The sequence below is a fragment of the Sturnira hondurensis genome, unplaced genomic scaffold, assembly GCF_014824575.4.
Source record: "Sturnira hondurensis isolate 20B ecotype Veracruz unplaced genomic scaffold, ASM1482457v3 Scaffold0013931, whole genome shotgun sequence".
NCBI lineage: Eukaryota > Metazoa > Chordata > Mammalia > Chiroptera > Phyllostomidae > Sturnira > Sturnira hondurensis.
In genome coordinates this window covers 1800654-1818449 of record NW_028086562.1, presented here as the reverse complement: position 1 = coordinate 1818449, position 17796 = coordinate 1800654, and the positions used below count along the sequence as shown (strand labels likewise).

At 64.0% G+C, this 17796-nt stretch overlaps 2 protein-coding genes across 6 annotated transcripts in view; one reads left to right on the top strand and one right to left on the bottom strand.

The window, feature by feature from the left end:
• ESPN (espin) overlaps positions 1-12817 on the top strand; it is a 30767-nt gene extending 17950 nt beyond the window's left edge. For 2 of the 5 annotated variants that reach the window (XM_037062076.1, XM_037062073.1), the window contains 8 exons: positions 2296-2457; positions 2548-2740; positions 3944-3970; positions 5098-5243; positions 5321-5584; positions 10086-10165; positions 10261-10272; positions 11902-12817. In XM_037062076.1, the coding sequence (XP_036917971.1) occupies positions 2296-2457; positions 2548-2740; positions 3944-3970; positions 5098-5243; positions 5321-5584; positions 10086-10165; positions 10261-10272; positions 11902-12049 (1032 nt within the window). In that variant the 3' untranslated portion in view covers positions 12050-12817. Of the gene's footprint in view, positions 1-2295; positions 2741-3943; positions 3971-5097; positions 5244-5320; positions 5585-8808; positions 9785-10085; positions 10166-10260; positions 10273-11901 lie in introns of those variants that run through there. The other 3 variants (XM_037062077.1, XM_037062074.1, XM_037062072.1) reach the window with 3 other exon arrangements.
• A 241-nt stretch (positions 12818-13058) lies between these two features.
• Positions 13059-17545, bottom strand: TNFRSF25 (TNF receptor superfamily member 25). Its single transcript, XM_037062015.1, has 10 exons — positions 17486-17545; positions 16539-16740; positions 16239-16373; positions 15730-15897; positions 15571-15643; positions 14901-14956; positions 14707-14805; positions 14471-14508; positions 13847-14027; positions 13059-13670 (listed from the first exon to the last, which is right to left on the bottom strand). The coding sequence occupies exons 1-10, from the start codon at positions 17543-17545 to the stop codon at positions 13336-13338; spliced, it is 1347 nt and encodes a 448-aa protein (XP_036917910.1). The 3' UTR covers positions 13059-13335.
• Between the last annotated feature and the right edge of the window lie 251 nt (positions 17546-17796).

The window sequence follows — 17796 nt, the reverse complement described above, 5'->3', positions numbered from 1 at the left end:
GCAGAGTGGCCGCCCCCTGGGGAGTCAGGGGGAGGGGAGGGTTAGGAACATGTACCCAGATGGCCATGCCTTTCAAGGGGCTGGGTCCTCGACACCTCTTGCACACAGTGGCAGGATAGTCGTGCAATAGGCAGAGAACGTGTCCTTGGGGTGGGGGATTCGGGCAGTGTGACTATGGAGGGGAAGGCCTGGAGGTGGGGGGCATGGAGGGTGCAGTGGCAGGACTTGGCAGTCCATCAAGGCTGAGGGGGTGGTCAGGAGGAGGCTGACTTTGAGTTTGGGGCTTGAGGGCCCATGGAAGTGGAGGGGGAGGCTGAGATGGGAGTCCTGGGGGTGGAGGGGCGGAGTCCAGGCCAGAAGGGCCTCTGGGACCCCACAGATGCTCCGGAGTGAGGCAGGTGGGACAGAGGGCTGGTCTGGACAGCCCTGAGAGTCCTGGGCAGGGAGGCCCAGAGGGGGCCCTGGGGCACTGGCCAAGGGGACAGTGAAAAGCTGTTCTGAGAGGCGGGGTGGGGGACAGCCTGAGCCCTCAGGTGGTTGAGTGTGGGGTGGAGACCCCTAAGGGTCCTGGGGGGGCCCTGACCATGTAGCTCTCTCTCAAGTCCAAGGCAGGCCACTCCAGGACCAAGCTAAGTAATCAATTCCCACAGGTGACCCAGGTCACAAGGCCACTGGGGGGGAAGGGAGGGAGGGAGGGAGGGAGGGAGGGACAGAGCCTCCACAGTGACTCTGCCCACCCCCTTTCACCCCACCTCCCACTGAGCTCTCAGCCAGGTTCCCCTTTCATCTCCAGAAGGTGGGGGCCAGGAGAGGCCTGCAGGGGGCAGAGAACTTTCCTAACTGGGCTTGTGAGCCCTGCCCAAAGCCACAGGACAGGTGGCCCACTGAGGCCCCCTCCCTTCCCCGGAGCCAGAGCGCCAAGACTTCGGTCTCCAGTCCCCTCCCGTGTGCGTGCGTGCCGGGCGGCAGGCTCCGGGCAGCTCTACAAAGGGCCCTTTGTGTGCCCGCAGCGCCCCCAGCCCCCTGGCCTGGTAGCCTGACCGCAGCCGGAGCAGGGTCGTGGTGTGTGTGCCTCGGGGCTGCAGGGGGCACCGAGGGGGCGGGCTGGCCCAGAAAATGAATCCTGCGGTGTCCCGTTTCCTGCAACGTGAGCCGGGTGGGGTGGGGCATGGAGGGTCCGGGGCCGTGGCAGGGACGAATGGGCTGGGAGATGGGGCAGGGGACAGCCCCCGCCCGTGGATTCGGCCTTTGGCCCCACTGCCTCTCTGAGCAGGGCTTAACGGGGGGCAGCTACGACGGGGCGGGCGCATAACTGTCACCCGAGCCGCCTTGCCGCCCCTGAAACCCGAGGCTTGGGCGAGGGTGTCGGTGTCGCTTACGCGGATGGCGATGGTTTCCAGATGCGGCCGGGGAAGGGCGGGGGCGTGACCCGGGACCCAGGGGGCCAAATGGGGGAGGGGTCCACTGCCCAAGGTCAGGCCGGCACTAGCGTTTGGGAGGACGGAGGGACAGAGCTGGGCAGTGAAGGCCCGGCGCGCAGCAGCACCTGGCGGAGGGAGCGAGGCGCAGGGCCTGGGGCACATCTGGCGCGCCCAGCGGGCGCGGCGCCGCGGCCGGGTGTGGCGGGGCCATCGCATCCCCGCGGCCCAGGATTGGCGGGCCCAGGTGATGTCAGGCCGTCAGAGCTCCCAGGCGCCCAGAGGCGCGGGCGGGCACGGGCTGGGCTGTAACCCTAGAGGAAGGATCAGGTAGCTCAGGTGTCGGGTCCATGCCGCCCCCGCCGCCAGGTGCACAGCGGGGGCCGCCGGCACCAGCACAGGTAGGAGCAGTCCCAACCCTGGGCAGGGCAGCCGAGGGCCCTGGGCAAGCAGGACGCGGGCTGTCGAGAGGGCTCCCTCCAGACCGTGACCTTGCGGACGGGCGGGACGGTGTGGCAGCGGGACCCGGGGTGCGGCAGAGGCTCTAGTGCGGGCTAAGCTGGGAGCTGCCCCTTCCCGGCTCCCCCTGGCGTCGGGGCTGGGCCACCCCGCCCCTGGGCCCGCCCCTTCCAGCCTCAGTGGGGGCCCCTGCCCAGAACCCCTCCCTGTGGGGCCAGCGAGCCCGCCTGTCCACCGAGGCCCCATGACCCCCGCCCCATCCCCGCTCTGAGGACGGCAGGTGTCTAGGAACACGGCCGGCGGAACCCTCGACAGCCGCTGGCCGCGAGCCCCCGGGAAGGTGCGGGGCCGGGGTGGGTCGGCGTGGGAGGCCCGGGGGACCAGGGCCTGGAACCCACTCTCCGCCGTCTTTCTGCAGCCGAGCTCCCGCGACGGCCACGACGGGCTGCGCAGACAGGACTCCGGCCGCAAGCCCCGCGCCTTCAGCAAGCAGCCCAGCACGGGGGACTACTACCGCCAGCTGGGCCGCTGTCCCCGGGAGCCGCCAGCCGCTCGCCCGGGCATGGCACACAGCGAGGAGGTGCGTGCCCCCCAGCCCGCACCCGCCAGCCGCCCGGGACCCGGCCCGGCCGCCCGCCTCTCACTCGCTGGCCCCTCCGCTCCCCCGCAGGCGGCGCTGCTCCCCGGGAATCACGTGCACAACGGCTGTGCCGCGGACCCCAGGGCGTCCAGGGAGCTGCCGCCTCCGCCGCCACCGCCGCCCCTGCCCGAGGGCTTGAGCTCGCCGCCGCCCGCCCCGCCGCTGCCCCTCGAGGGCGCCGGCCCCGGCTGCGGACAGCGTCGCTCTTCCTCTTCCACTGGCAGTGAGTAGGGGCGTACTGGGCGGGGGCAGCTGTAGCCCTGAAAGGGGAGGGAAACCTAAACAACGTCGGGTCCCCAGTGCCACAGTGCAGGGCTCCCTGGCAGGCTGGGGCTGTGAGACCCCGGGCTCGTCCCCTTCCCTCTCTGCCTCTGCCTCCAGTCCAGCGGGGCAGGCCTCCCGGGTCTGCGGGCAACTGTCTCTGGTGATGAGCCAGGACTAGAGGGAAGCTCTGAGGGCAGAGCCAGCTTCCAGGAGGCAGGGAGCTGGCCACCCTCCTCCCTGCCCCCATCCAGCCTGAGTGTCCATCTCCTCACGCCCTTCCCTGTTCTTCTAAGCTGGGGACAGCCCTGAGCCCTTCTTGGGTCACCAGGGCCTCTTCCCGGCCATGTCTTCTCCAGGCCAGCTAGGGCCTGGCTGTGGGGACAAGGCCAGCGACCCATCATGCCTGTCCCTCCTGGTGACTCTCCCGGGCATCCTTTTTTAAGAGTTGGACTGGCGACCAGGACCCCTGAGTTGCTTTAATATGTCCTATGGGGCAATCCCCTACGCACCCGGGCTTCTGCAGTCCCTCCCCAGCCTGGCAGGAAGTACCTTTCTCACCCAGCCACTCAGTGCAGGGACTATGCACAGTGGACCCACCCAAAGCTTCATCTTACAGACTAGGGTGCAAAGGCACCGGAGGGCCCAGGAGAGGGCCAGCTGTGCTCCCTGGGGGCCTTAGGAAGCACCAGCCCCTGCAGATCAGAGCCCCCTGACAACACGTCTGCCACCAGCTGAGCCTCCAGAATGGCCCCCAGCGCTGGGCTCAGCTTCTTCCTTCTGTAGCCTGAGCAGGGCTAAAGCTAGGAACAGAAGGAAAATAGACTCTGGGCTTCTCAGACACCCCTGCTCAGCACAGCCCAGACTGGGTGCCTGAGCCCAGCCCACTGTCCAGATGAAGGCTCTCAATAGGGGGACCAGCGCCATGGCAGCCCGGTCCAGCCCTCAGGGCACCAGCTGGGCTGGGACCAGAGCAGACCATCCCTGTGGAACCCCAGCTCAGCCTGACCCAGGGTCAGAGGGGCCCCGTTCCCCCTCCCCTGCACATCCTCCTTCTCTCCTCCTGCCCTCCTGGGCCCTCTCTCACTGTCCCTGCTCTCCGAGCCTCAACCCGAGGCCCTGCCCCTCCTAACTCCACTGTCACTTCTCTCCTCTCGGTCCCTAGAAGTGAGAGTCCTGAGGCACAGGAAGAGTGAGTAGCTGTGCACTGCTCTTGGCTGAGGCGCGAGGGTGGGGGACAAAGCACGCTCAGGAAAAGCAAGGCCAAACGGGCAAGGGACTTGAGGAAAAGGCAGGGCCGGGGCAGGTGCCTGGCAAGGGATCCTCTGTGCCACAGTCGGGGCCTCTGCCCCACACCTGCCCTCTCATCCCACCCCACACCCACACGTGTGAATTCTTGGCCTGGCTGATGTTGCTTGCCGGCTACCTTCCCCTTTTCCTCCTCCCGCCACTGTGCACTGGTGTTCCCAGCCCAGGAGACCCAGGAGCGGTTGGCCAGTCCCCTTACCCAGCCCTGGCCACCCTCGGGCTCCGCAGAAGGCCCTCCCCAAACCCCAGTCCCCTCTGCCAGCCTTGCTGGTAAATGCAAACTCCCCCGTGGACATTTGCATGCCGCCTGCCTGGTCCTTCTTCCGGCCCCCCCCCCCCCCGCTCCATATCCTCAGTAAAGGCTCTACTTTCCTACCCCCCCCTCCAGCTGAGCAGTGCTTTGCCATAAATGTGCTCCTGGCTTGCAACTAGTGTCTGGGCGCCCGTCTGTCGGGGGGGGGGGGGTTCGGGGGGCGGGGGCTGGCTGGCTGGAGGTATCCAGGGTCCCCAGTCTGTATAACCACAAAGGCTCAGGAGACTCGGTCCAAGGGTCACTGGGCTTTGCTGATGCAGACAGAGGGCCAGAGGGAGACTCCACCCTGCCTGGCCGAGCCAGGGCACCCGGGACAAAGGTCGGGGGCTGGCCCCCAGTGGTGTATTGGAGCTGGGCAGTGAGTGCACTGGGCAGGGGCACTCGTTAGAGCCCCTGGGACCAGCCCAGGAGCCATCATGAACTCCCAGGGGCCTCCAGGCGGGGGCCCCACGCCCCGTGAGTAGGGCTGGGAGAATGGCAGGGTTGCACAACTTCCAACTTCCAGTGGGGGTCCCAACTCTGGGTCCCCCAAGAGCTGAGCCACCCGCCAGGCTTGGGATCTGGATTGCTGCCCCGGGGCTGAGGGGAAGGCTCCGAGCCTGTCCTGACTTGGGGAGGGGGCAGCAGAGGCACAGGTGGGGGTCGCAGGGGATACCACCCTGCCCCTTGCCAGCACCTCCTCCCCCGCCTTCACATAGGCACCAAGTCTTTCAACATGATGGCCCCGACGGGTGACAACTCGGAGCTTCTGGCTGAGATCAAGGCTGGCAAGAGTCTGAAACCCACGCCGCAGAGCAAGGGTCTGACCACGGTGTTCTCCGGCAGCGGACAGCCAGCCTCCCAGGTAGGCGGTCCGAGGGCGCGCCTGCCCAGGCTCCCTGGGCCCCTGCCTGCGCTCAGCCCAGCCCCTTCTCCCCATAGCCCGACTCGCCGCTGCCACCAGCGTCGCCGGCACCCTGTCGGGCCCGGAGCCCCACCCCACCAGCCGCGGGGCCTCAGCCCCTGCTCAACGGCAGCCTGGCACCAGCGCCTCCCCCCACTCCAGCACCAGGTGTGCAGCTGGATGTGGAAGCGCTCATCCCCACGCACGATGAGCAGGGCCGGCCCATTCCAGAGTGGAAGCGCCAGGTGATGGTCCGCAAGATGCAACTGAAGATGCAAGAGGAGGAGGAGCAGAGGCGGAAGGTGGGCGGTGCGGCACTTCCCGGAGGGCCTGGGGGGTCTGCACCTGGGCCCATGCCCCGTCCCAACAGCCCAGCACCTGTGAGAGCCCTCCAACCTCAGGCAACTCCCATTCCCTTTGGGGAAGAGCAGAGCTGGACAACCTCCCTCTGCTGGGACTCTCCACCCCTCCCCCACCCGCAGCCTGGTAGCTTGTGAAAATGCCTGTTCTGGGTGTGGGAGCACTGGTGGAGCTGAGGTTCTGCAACGAGCCCCGTGTTGGTCTGGGGGCCACAATCTGAGTAGCCAAGAGGCTTTTAGTCTCAGTGAGACAGTTCTGGGCTCTGTCCCTGAATTGCCACTTTCCAGCCACTGATAGAGTCTCATCCAGCCTCAGTTTCCTCATCTGTCAGATGAGTTCATCACTGGCTGGCAGGGTGGTTGTCACTGGTCCATTCCACAAGTGTTCCCTGGGTACCGTGTGTGTGCCACCCTGTTGCAGCCTCTTGGGGATTCATGGACTACGTCAGGGTCTGCTGTTGAGGGGGCTGCAGGAGGGGGCAGAGGGCCAACCAACAGGCAAACACAGTGCCTTAGCAGGGTGATGTGTGCCCCCACATAACTGGGCTCTTACAAAATGGCCAACGTCGTGGTGGGGCATGCAGAGAACTGGGGCAGCCCACCATCCTAGTTGGGCTGGGGGTGGCGCTAGGGAAGGAGAAAGTGAGGTCTAACTAAGGTAGACTTGGAAGATGAGCAAGAAGTGAATGGAGTGGGGCAAAGAGCAAGCAGGCAGGAGGGGGCGGTCCGGGAGGCAGTGGGTGTGGCTCAGTGCCTGTTCTATGGAAGGAAAGGAGTAGAGCTGGGGAAGTTGGCGGGGTGGGGGCGGGGGGTCAGGTCACCAAGGCCTGATCTAGAAGAAAATGCACTTTCTCCTGGAGCCATGAGACGCTAGGAGGGAGGTTAAGCTGGGTGTGTGCCTGGGGATCCTGGTGTGTCAGGATACACTGGGAGGGCTGTGAGGAGGTGGGGACAGCCCCCCTCCCCCAATCCCAGGCCGGAAAAGCCTGGAACTAAATAAAGATGCAGCCTTGAGATGAAGGAAAGCGAGGGGGAGATGAGACTGCATGAAGAGCCTGGCAAGCCCAGCTCTACAAATCGTATTACTATTCCGGGGCTGAGACAGGGTGTAAATAAGGGTGGAAGCCACGCCTCTTTTAAGAGGCGTTTCAGTCCTTCGGGACTGAAACGCTGACATCGTGGATAGTGAGGACTTGTGCCACAGGGAAACATTAAAAGGGGTCTTCAGTCTGGGGCGAGGAAAGGCCTCGCTGGGATGTGGCCTCAAAATCGCAGACCTTGGAGGAGGTGGGAGGGCCGCCGTGCATGACAGCTTCAATGCCTTTTGCATGTTCTTCGGTGGTGTAATGAGCAACCAAGCCAGGCATGGAGCCCCGTCGGCCTGCCCTGCCTCTGCAACAGCGCCAACGACCGACTCTGTCCCCGCCAACGAACACAGTGGACACTGCCCAGCGCTGGGAGCGGCGGCCTGGGCTGAAGCCTCGTTCCAGTGTAGTCGCCCGCCGGCGAGGCGCGGCTCGTCCCAGCAAACTCAGCCCCGCGGAGCCATTACACCACCTGGGACATGCAAAGGGCGCCCCCCGGCGGCCGCCGCGGGAGCCGGGCCAGAGGGAGACCCGCCTCCCTCCCCTCTCTTGTCTTCCCCGCCTTAGCTGACATCCGCCAGCTCGTGCTGCTACCCCCGCGAGGGCTGGAGGTATTCCCGCGAATACAACGGCATTCTCGGGCCCTTCGGAGAGCTCATGACCGAGGCTGACATCCTCCGCATCGAGCAGCAAATCGAGAACCTGCAGGTGTTGCACAAGACGCAAAAGCTGGAGGCGCACCTGAAGCAGCTGGAACTGGAGCTGGAGCAGCTGCTTCCCATCTCGGCCGCTCTGTCGGCGCCGCGCTTCACGGTTGACCCGCGCCGCATGCACGGCCGCGCCGCTAGCCTGCCCGCCTGGTGCAGCAAGATCTCCACGTTGCTCAAGAACATGGCCACTCTGCTGGCCGCCCTGGGCGGCCGGCCCACGTACCTGGCGGATCTGCTGGCCGCCGACACCGGCCTGCCGCTGGCGCCGCTGCCCGACGCTCCCTGGCGGCCGGGCCCGCTCTGCCTGGGACGCTCACACTCGCTCAGCTGGTGCCGCGAGGCCGTGGCGCGCGAGATCCTCGAGTGCGGCGTGTCGGTGCAGCACCTCCGAGCTATCTACGAGCTGCGGGCCCAGGGGTCCGCGCCCCCGCGCAGTCCGCATCGCAAATACTCGCTGTCGCCAGGCGCCCCGGGCCGGGAACCTATTCTCGAAGAAGACTACAGGGCAGCCGGCCCCGGAGAGCGGAGCGCCGCCGCCGCTGCCGCTGCCGCTGCCAACACCCTGCGGTCGGCTCAGGAGCCTCAGGCCTACCTGGATGCGCCCGAGGTGCCAGGCCGCCAGGCGGCGCTGCCGGAGCCCGAGCAGCTGGCCCGCAGGCCGCCGCTCCCCACGGAGCTGCGCGGCGTCCAGGACTACATCGACATGCGCAAGGAGCGCATCGTCTACCTCTTCCTGGAGCACTGGCGCAAGTGGACCTTCCACGGCCACGGGCGCCAAGCCCAGACGCGCCTGCGCAGACTGCTGCCCCGGGTGGTGGCCGCCGGCGCCGACCCCGTCCCTGAGGCCCTGGAGGCCGCCGAGGTCCCGCAGCCGCCGACGGGGGACGGCCCCGACAAGCGGTTGCTGCGCCTTCTGAAGCAGCGGCAGGTGGTGGGCAAGCTGCTAGGCCACTGGCGGAGCCTGCTGCGGCAGGTGCCCGTGCGCCAGCCCTGCGGCCCGGGCCTGGCGCACGGCCTGTACTGGCCCGAGCACTTCCTGCCGCCCCTGGACGGCGGAGCGCCACCTCGCTACGACAGCCTCACGCTGGACCTCTTTATGCTCGGCTACTTCCAGCTGCTTGAGATGGGCCTGAGCCGTGAGGAGCGCAAGTTCCGCCATCTGCTGTGCTACGAGATGTTTGACCGGCTGGGAAGCCACCCATGGGAGCTCATTCGCCAGTTCCACCGAGTGGTGCTTGAGGAGGTGGAGGCCGGCCGACGAGGCTGGAGCGACGGTTTTGAGGATCTCAAGCATCAGTTCTTTGGAGACAGCCCGGAGGCTAAGCCGTCTTGGGAGGAAGAGGTTGAGAAGGAGCAGGAAGAGGCCGAGAAGGAGGAGGAAGAGGAGAAAGAAGACAAGGAGGAGGAGAGGGAGCCGGCCCAAGAGGCTGAGCCGGCTCAAGAGGCTGAGCTGGCTCAAAGGGAAGACTGGCCAGAGGGCCAGCCCGAGGCCCCGGGCCCTGCACCGCAGCCCCCGCCCCCTCCCCCGCCTGCCGCGCCTCCCCCGACCCAGTCGGACCCTCCCAGTTCTGAAGCCCCTGCTGAGGACCCCCTGGAGCTGTTGTCGGGCATGGGCGAGTTCAGCGATGAGGACATCTGCCGCTACATCGACCGCAGCTTCTCCTTCTGGAAGGAGAAGGAGGCGGAGCTTTTTGATGTCTGAACAGCAGAATTCAGAATTTACCCCAAGCATCTTCACTCGGGCCTGGATGCCTGGCTGATGCGCTCCGGAGGCCAAAGGTGGTCAGGAAGAACCCTGGAAGGTGGCCTTGGAGAGCCCAGAATGCCCAGAACCAGGCTGCCTCTGCCTTTGAGGTCCCACCATGGCCGGGTGTGGGGAGATGGCCAGGATAGGCCTCGCGTGGCACAGGGCGAACCGGGCGTTCCCTCTGGCCCTACAGCCTTGGCTGGCTCCGGGTGGAGCCAGGAGGAAGAAGCAGCCCCTGTGAGAGAGGGACCTTGTGTCCCCCTTGGGGCTGTGTGGCTCTCTCTCTCTCTCTCTCTCACTCTCTGGATTTTTCCTGGAGTTCACAGCTACCTCTTTGGTTGAGGGCACGGGAGCCACGTGTGCAGTGTTCCATGTGACGTCTTCTCTGTAACATGCAAGTAATAAAACTCTTTGCTCCAAGCTGCCTGTGTCGGATGCCCCCTGCCACAGTTGTGGAGTTGGTGTCTGCTCCCTGTGGGGATAGGACAGGAGTGGGCGGGAGGTCCTTCACAGTGGAAGCGGGGCCAGCCTGAGCCTCTCAGAGCTGGCAGGGTCTGTGGGAGCCCAAGTACAGGTCTGCCCGAAGATTGTGGGTCACAGGCCTGGGGCCGCCTTTCCACCTGCTCCTGGGGGGAGTCTCCTTCTCTGCTCTCCTCCTACACTCAGCTCTGCTGGTTCCAGCGCCGCCTCTAGGACACAGGCCTGAGTTACAGGGGCAGAGGGGACAGGAGCGCTTAAGGGGGTTGTGGCCAGGCTCCGTCCTCCATCCACCCTATAGGAGCGTGTCGAAAGGGCCCTTCCTGCAGCCCCATCTGTGTCCTGTTGTCCCCGACCCCCTCCGGCCCCCTGCCCCCCTGCTCCCTGGCCTGGGCTGGCCCTGAAGCTCTGTGCTTTTGTTTCAGGAGGAGGAGGAAGAGGCCCGGCTGGCCAGCATGCCGGCCTGGAGGCGGGACCTCCTTCGGAAGAAGCTGGAAGAGGAGAGGTGAGTTGGGGGTCCGAGAGATGTGGGGCCTGGCAGGGTCTCTTGATCATGTCCCTGAGGTGGTGGCACTAACGAATGTCTCTCTTTCCTTCTAGGGAGCAGAAGCGGTGAGTTTGGGGCTGGGCCCCACCTGCCTCCCCACCCCACACCCAGTCACCAGCCCGTTCTTTCGCCCCTTCACCCAGCCCCCTCTAGAGCGAGTCGCCTTGTCCCTCAGCCCCGTAGCACAGCCTTTCTGCTCCCAATAATGCCACCACCCCTCCTGTAGTGGCTCAGCCCCTGGAGTCTGCCTCTGATGAGGGGATGACCATGCCCCCAGTCTCCAGCCCCCATCTCTCATTAACCTAGACGTTCTGCTCTGCGGTTAACCCACCGTCACTGTCAATAACCTTGATCGGATTCCCTCAGGCTTAGTCGCCACCCCCAGGAATCTAGCCCAGGGCTGCTTGACAGAAGCACAATGTGAGTCCCATGTACAGTATTAACCTTCATAGTAGCCCAGGTGGAAAAAGGATATAGGTGAGCTCCGTTTTCATTGTGTATTTTATACAACCCAGTACATCAGAATTCAATGATATATTTCGATAATTATAACTTTAACTGAAATTCTACATTTCAATAGATAATCACATAAAATTATTAGAGCTCTTCCACACACTTTTAACTCTGAGTTTTGGCGATGCCGTTTGCGTCTTATGCCTGCAGCACATCTCAGTTCTGCTATTTATTTATTTATTTTTAAGCAATCGATGTTTTTAAAAATATTTTGTTAAAGATTTTTTCAAATATATTTTATTGATTATGCCATTACAGTTGCCCCATTCCCCCAAAAGATTTTTTATTTATTTATCTTTAGAGGGGAAGGGAAGGAGAGAGGGAGAGAAATATCAATGTATGGTTGCCTCTCTTGCTTCCCCTGCTGGGAACTGGCCTGCAACCCAGGCATGTGTCCTGACTGGGAATGGAACCTCGATCCTCTGGTTCCCAGGCCCGTGTTCAATCCAGTGAACTACACCAGCCAGGGCTACAATTTCTTTAAAAAGATATTGCATTTACTTTTTAGAGAGAGGAGAAGGGAGGGAGAAAGAGATGGAGAGAAACATTGGTTGCCTCTCTCACTCATCCCCTACTGGGGACCTGGATCACAACCCAGGCGTGTGCCCTGACTGGGAATCAAACCAACAACCCTTAGTTTGCAGGCCGGTGCTCAGTCCACTGAGCCACACCAGCCAGGACTCAGTCCTGAAATTTCTACTGCTCAGCAGCCGCATGTGCTCACCAGCTACCCTGTCAGAAGGGCTGATCTGGCCCCCACGGTTGAACAATTTGTCCCTAATCACCAGCCCCCTCTCCCAATCACATGGTCCCCAGGCCCTAGGCCCCCCAAATTCCATCCCCTGCCCTCACAACAACCCCTCCTCACCCTCTGCCACACTGTGACCCAGCCCGTTTCCAGTAACACCCCCAACCTGCAATAACCCCGCCACAGCTTCTTGCTCACCCAGCTGCTATGTGTGCCCAATGACCCCCCTCCTAACCCAGCTCCTGTCCCCAGTCACCTAGGGCTTCTGCCCCTAGCATCCACTGCCCTGCCTACCATTCACTAGTCCCTCTGTCCTCAGCAACCGGCCCCTGCCCCTGCCCTCAGTAACCCAGTCCTTGCCACCTGAGCCCTCACGGTGCCTGGCCCACCCTCCGCCCTTGACGGCAGTTCTGCCCCCCGACCCCATGTCTAGTAAAGAGGAGGAGCGACAGAAGCAGGAGGAGATGCAGCGGGAGAAAGAGCAATCAGAGAAGCTGCGAACGCTGGGCTACGACGAGACCAAGCTGGCGCCCTGGCAGCGACAGATCATCCTGAAGAAAGGGGACATCGCTAAGTACTAGATGCTGCTTTCCTGCCCGCTTCCTCGCGAGCTGGGGGGAGGGGGGAGGCAGCCCCCGCCCCAGCCTGCCGGACCGGACGGAAGGGCTGGGGGCCACGCCGCCCTCCCCTCCGGTGCTGTAACCCCTCCCTGAACCCCCGCTCGGGCCCTCGCACCCCCAGCGCTGGACCACGCTGGAGCGCGCCCACCGCCGCAGCCGCTGTAGTCGCCCCCCAAAAGTGCCCAAGTTGTTGACGCAAAAGATGCTGCTTATTTGCATGCCCATTTACATACATTTGCATGTTCGTTGAATGTCAACGTGTGCAGAGCTCTTTCCAGCCCCGTAGGTGGTGACTTTGTTCTCCCGGGGGACGTGCACCCGGCTGCAGTCCCCTCCCCCGCACCCCGGAACCGCGTCGCTGGCGCATCCGCTGGCGCATCCTGGGCGGAGGCCGGCTCCGGCGCTCGGGGAAGGGGTTTTCCTCCCTCCCTGACCTAGATATGCGCCCAGTCCGCATTTCCCATCCCCGCCGAGGGTTTCCTCTCAGTCATTTGTTTACCAGAAACGGTGAAAGCTGCCCGTCAGGACGGAGTCGCAGCTCCCGGGGCCCCACCTTCCTCCGGTGAGGAAGCCTGGGCGCTGCCCCGGCTGGCCGAGCTCCTCGGGCCCTTTCACGGCCGTGGTAGAGTCAATGGAGGGTGAGGGGCCCCGAACCTGTCTCCAGCTGCCGCCTCCCAGGTCCCCGTGCCCCCGCCGTCTCGCATCCCCATTAAAGCTCTCTCAGATGCCTGGGGCTCCCTCACGTTCATTCGCGCCCGCCCGTGGGCGCGGACTCGTGTCCCTCACTCTCCCTGTCGGGATAACTGCCACAGCTACACGGGAGGGGAGGGCTTGGGCGCAGGGCCACTCTGGTCCCCACGTGGGGCTGAGATCCTGGGTGGCGAGGCTTCCGGCCCTGTTGACGCTCCCCAGGAAACCAAGCGTGGGCCACTTAGTACCCCAGCCCTGTGGAAACACCAAGCAGTAGGGTTTTTTCATAGATTTAATACCACGGCCCCGGCCAGACTCAGGTTGAGAAACAGCGGAGCAATCCCCTTGACCCTTCCCTGTCCATGTTCAATGACGCTTCTCTGCCTTAACCAGAAGCCAGGGGGGCGCAGCGGGGTGAGGCCGGCTAGCGCTGCTACGCAGGGCCATGCCAGAGGCATACATAAATAAGTGACATAAAATGTCTACACGCATAAGTAACGGTACTTAGGGCTTCGCCAAGGGCCCCTGGAGCCCCTGGTTGGCAGGTGGTCCCCGCGTCACGGGCTGAGCTGCAGGCGGCTGCGCAGGTCCTCAGCGCAGCCGCCTAGCCCCATGCGCTCCAGGGCCGCGAAGATGGCGCTCAAGCCCGCGGGCTGCTGCTGGCGCCAGCGCTTCAGCATCTCGTACTGCTGGTCGCGGAAGCGGCCAACCTCCACCTCCACGGCCTCGATCTCGGCCTCGCGCAACCCCAGCGTGCGCACGAACTCCTTCCAGCGCCGGGCGGGCACGGCGTCCATCACGTCGTAGAGCTGTGGGCCCAGCTGGAGCATGGTGGCCGCCGAGCCTACAGGGGGCGCTGGGGAGGTCTGCGGCGGTGGTGGCGGCGCTGGGCCTGGGGACACACCAGAAAGCCAGTGGGTACATGGTCTGTGGCCACGGCCACGGGACAGGGAGAGCTACCGAGGTAGTTCACTAGTGGTAGTTCACAAGTGGCACCTCAAAAAAGCACAGCTTGTCATACCGGACTTCATCTTGGTGTAAAGGCCTCAGGCCACTGAAGTCGCTTACCAAGAGCTCTGTTGGGCAGCTGGTCCCAGGGCCAGGGGAGCTCTGGGCAGGGTGCTTCCTGGGTGTCGGGGCGGTCAGAGGTCCAGCTGTTGCCTTCCAACTGGATGGAGCATATCTTCTCACTGCCGCTGGGTGGCGCCAGAAGGGCATGGGCTCTGTCTGAGGCTGAGAGGTGGGTGGTCTGGAAGCCAAGAGAGCCTTTAGGTCAGCCCTGCCTACCTAGTAAGGCCCCTCTGGCTGGAGTCCTGGCCAGCAACCGCCCCCCTCACCCCACCAGTGTCCACTACCCTGGGTGGGCCATGCTCCCTCACTTGGCCCCGTGGAAGAGCTATGCCCTCTGCCTGGAGTGCCCTGCCCCTGCCCTCACCATGGTGGCCCTCACCCCACTCAGTGGTTAGCCCCAGTTTGCCTGTGGGCCCCGCGGACTGAGAGCCACCTGAGGACAGGCACTGGGCTGCTCTCCTGCACTGATAACTTGGCGCATGGCTTTCTTAGGTCAACTCCACGCCAGCCACTGTGCCACACACCAGGGATCTCGAATTATAATAAGGCCCGCCTCAGCTCCAGAAGGCTGGGGCCTGGGTGCTTGCTCACCGTCTTCCAGAACATTCCTGAGATTCTTACCTGCAGTGGGGTCAGGGCCTCCATCCCAGCTCCATCTGCTGAGAGAGACAAGAGAGTCCAACCAGCACCCAGGCAGGGCTCCAGGGCCAGGGTGCTGGTCCAGCTTCTCCGTTCCTCTGCACACACCCCCCAGGACTCACTCCCTCCGTTTCCCCCTGTGCATCAGGGCTGAATCTGGGCTAGCCACCCTGACCCGAGGCGCCTAGGAGTGTGTGTGTGTGCACACATGCGCTTACCGGGAACCATCGACTTGCAGAGGTGGTATGTGCAGGTCAGGGTGGCACCGAGCAGGAGTGGGACCACCAGGCCTGCCAGGAGCACCTGGACCCAGAACACTGAGAGAGCAGCTGGTTGGTGCTGGGTGGTAGCCCCCCCAACTCCCCTTGACCCAGCCCAGCCCCCCCCACTGCGTTCCCAGCACACCACCTACTCGGCCTCCAGCCACAGACTGCCGCACAGGGCCCAGGACAGCTCCAGGGGGCGCTCCTGCAAGGGGAGGGGTGGGGCAGGGGTGAGGGCCTCCAATCCGGAGGACCTCTCCGAGACTGCCCACGAATGTTCCTGAATTGCTGCTGAAATGTCCCTTGTGTCCCCAGCAACAATACCAACAGCCATGATTTATCGAGCGTCTTCGAGACCAGACTGAGGGTCACTAGAACGCCCATTCCCTAAGGACCGGGATTGGCCTGTTTCATTCCCTGCTGTATCCCCAGCACCCGGGACAGTGTCTGGAAATGGCGGATGCTCTGGGGTGGACCTGCTAACACCCCCACGTGCAGATAGGGAAGCCACGTATCAGGGTGGTGAAGTACCTCGGCCAACACCCCCCAGGGAACAGGTGGCAGGTCCTGGATCTCAGCCCACATTTTGAAACTACATCAATGTAATTCTCTCTGGAGGTGACAAGTCGCATGGTACAGCTGTAAGGATTACTAAAGGGATCCTTACTGATCTGGTGTCGGTGAATCCAGATTTCTCTTTACCTGTTTGTCTGACGTGGGGCCCACCTACGGTACAGCCAAGCTCCCCCCTCCCTGGCCCCAGACCCCCACCCTGCTCCCAGCTCCCCTCCCCCCTGCCCAGGGCAGCCAGGGAATTACGTGGGGCAGGACACACAGCTGTTGCCGTATTCGTAGAAGCCAGGCAGACAGGCCCCACAGTTTGTGGTGGAACCTGCAGTCCAAGAGATGGTGCGGGTCAGGCAGGGGAGAGGGTGGCAGAGAGGGGTGGGGTCAGCAGCCCGCACTGCGGGTACTCACAGGGCACCCGCGTGCGGCGGTGCAGGGCACTGCAGTTCACACATGAGCGACACTGGAAGAGCAGGCTGCCGACGCAGTGCGTGTCCAAGCACTCCATGACCCAGCCTGGCCTGCAGCCACAGCGGGTGTCTGCCACCGCCGAGCAGTTCCTCAGAGCCACCTGGGAGACTGGGAAGCGGTGCAGGGAGATGGGGAGAACAGAGGCAGTTAGGGGCCAAGACCCCACGGAGAGGTGGGACAGACCCCTGGAAGGACAGAGACAGGGACAGGCCAAAGAGAGGGCAACCCCAAAAGGAAGAGAAGCAGAGGATGACTGCAGACCAGAGGCTGACGTGTGCACCAGGACAGGGAGGCCACCAGGAAGAAAGGGCTCGGAGGCCTCCTGAGGCAGGATCAGGGTGGAGGGGCCTCACACCCCACAGGGGCCCAAGCCAGGCACTTCTTGTAGAAAGAGTGTGGCCTTGGCCTGTCCTCAGGAGACTCCCTCACAACACTAGGAGGCCCCTCACGTTGGTCATCACAGGTCTCGCAGCGGGCACAGCTGGTCTCGTGGTGGTTCTCCATGGCCAAGAAGGTGCCCCGAGGGCACGGGAGGCAGGTGGCATTGCCACAAGACTTTGTACAGCGGGCTGCCAGGTACTGTCCTGTGGAACCCAGACCAGGGTCAGAGTCAACACCCCCTCCACCCAAACCCGTGGCTCCCTACCGCTCTCTCGGCCCCCTCACCCCATCCCCGGCCTGCCTGCCACTCCCCTACCGGTCTGCCCTCACTCCCTCTCCACACCCCTCACACCCCTCCAGCTGCTCACCTGCTGGGCAGCCCCTGCAACACAGCAGAGCGGTCCTCCTCTGAGAGTCAAGGGCACAGCTGCAGCCAGGGCTGGGGGCGCTGCCCTGGCCCCGGGCGCCCAGCAGCAGCAGCAGCAGCAGCAGGAGGGCCTGGGGGACGGGTGCTGCTGGCTCCAGAGTGGCTTCCCCATTCGGGGCTCTCCCTGCCCAGTTTCCCCAACTTCAGACACCCTAGGTTCTCCCTCAGAGCAGCCCGCTCCTCAGGTCCTTGAGCAGAAGGGATGTGCGTGGGTTGGGGGTGCAGACGCCCTTCCTTCCCCCCATGCCCAGGCAGGGCTTTGAAGGAGCAGAGGGGATACCTCCCCCCCTTCACATGGTTCCTCGCCATTGGGGCAGAACCAGGCGACCCCCACCCCCGGGGCTCCTTCAGAGGTGGTGAGGGCCTCTGATCTTTCTCTGCCTGGGGCCTCCAGACCCCTTGGGCCTCTGGGAGGATGTTTCCTCACGGTAGAAGGGCCCATCCCCCGGCTGAGCCTCTAAGTAGGTCGGGAGGGGGGAGGGGTGCTGCCCAGTCCCCAGCGAGTCAGAGTGGGGATTCAGACATTCACGGGGACCCCTTCCTTGCCTGCACAGACCCACCCAGGCCCAGGAGAGGTTTGAGGCCCGCGTCCACCCCCTCCACCAGGACCCCCACTCACTGCAGCCAACACCGAAGTACAGCCCCGTAGCAGCTGCTCCATGGCCCCAGTGCTGCTCTGTGCCCTCCGATGGCTCAGGCGGCAGGGGCTTCCCCGTGCCACCCGCCCTGCCCACTGAGGTTCCGCCCGGCGCCCAGCCAGTTGCCACAGGGCCCGCCCCCGACACCCCAGTGAACCTGCCTCAGAGGTGGAGTTCAGGGCAGGGCCTGAGGGACCATGGAAGTGGAGCCCGGAGCCCAGGGGCCTGCCCCCAGCACACAGGGACTCACTTGGAGGTGGCCAGAGGGCAGCGAGGTGTACACCAGACAGGGCTGCCTCTGGGTCTCCATGACCGGGTTCTCACCCCCAACCCGGAAGCCACCCTGCTGTGGTGATTTCCTCCAAATGGGCCTCAGAGCCCAGTGAGAAGCCCAATGTGCCCAGATCCTGTGTGGGTATGGGATAGGGCCCTCCCCTGGAGGGGGGTTCTATGGGAGGCCCACCCAGGGCAGGGTCCCCAGAGGCACCACGTGGGACTCTGATGGTGGACCTCATGGCTGTGGAAGGGGACAGGGTTGATCTCTGGGTGTTGGTCTGGTGA

Bases quoted from the DNA above. Each gene is read 5' to 3' on its own strand.
- TNFRSF25 (XM_037062015.1), bottom strand. From the start codon at position 17,545: ATGGAGACCCAGAGGCAGCCCTGTCTGGTGTACACCTCGCTGCCCTCT. The intron at 16,374-16,538 runs GTGAGCAGCTGG...TGGGTTCCACAG, and splicing joins TTGCAGGGGCTGCCCAGCAG to GACAGTACCTGGCAGCCCGC. The intron at 14,509-14,706 runs GTAAGCGCATGT...TGTCTCTCTCAG, and splicing joins CTGCAAGTCGATGGTTCCCG to CAGATGGAGCTGGGATGGAG.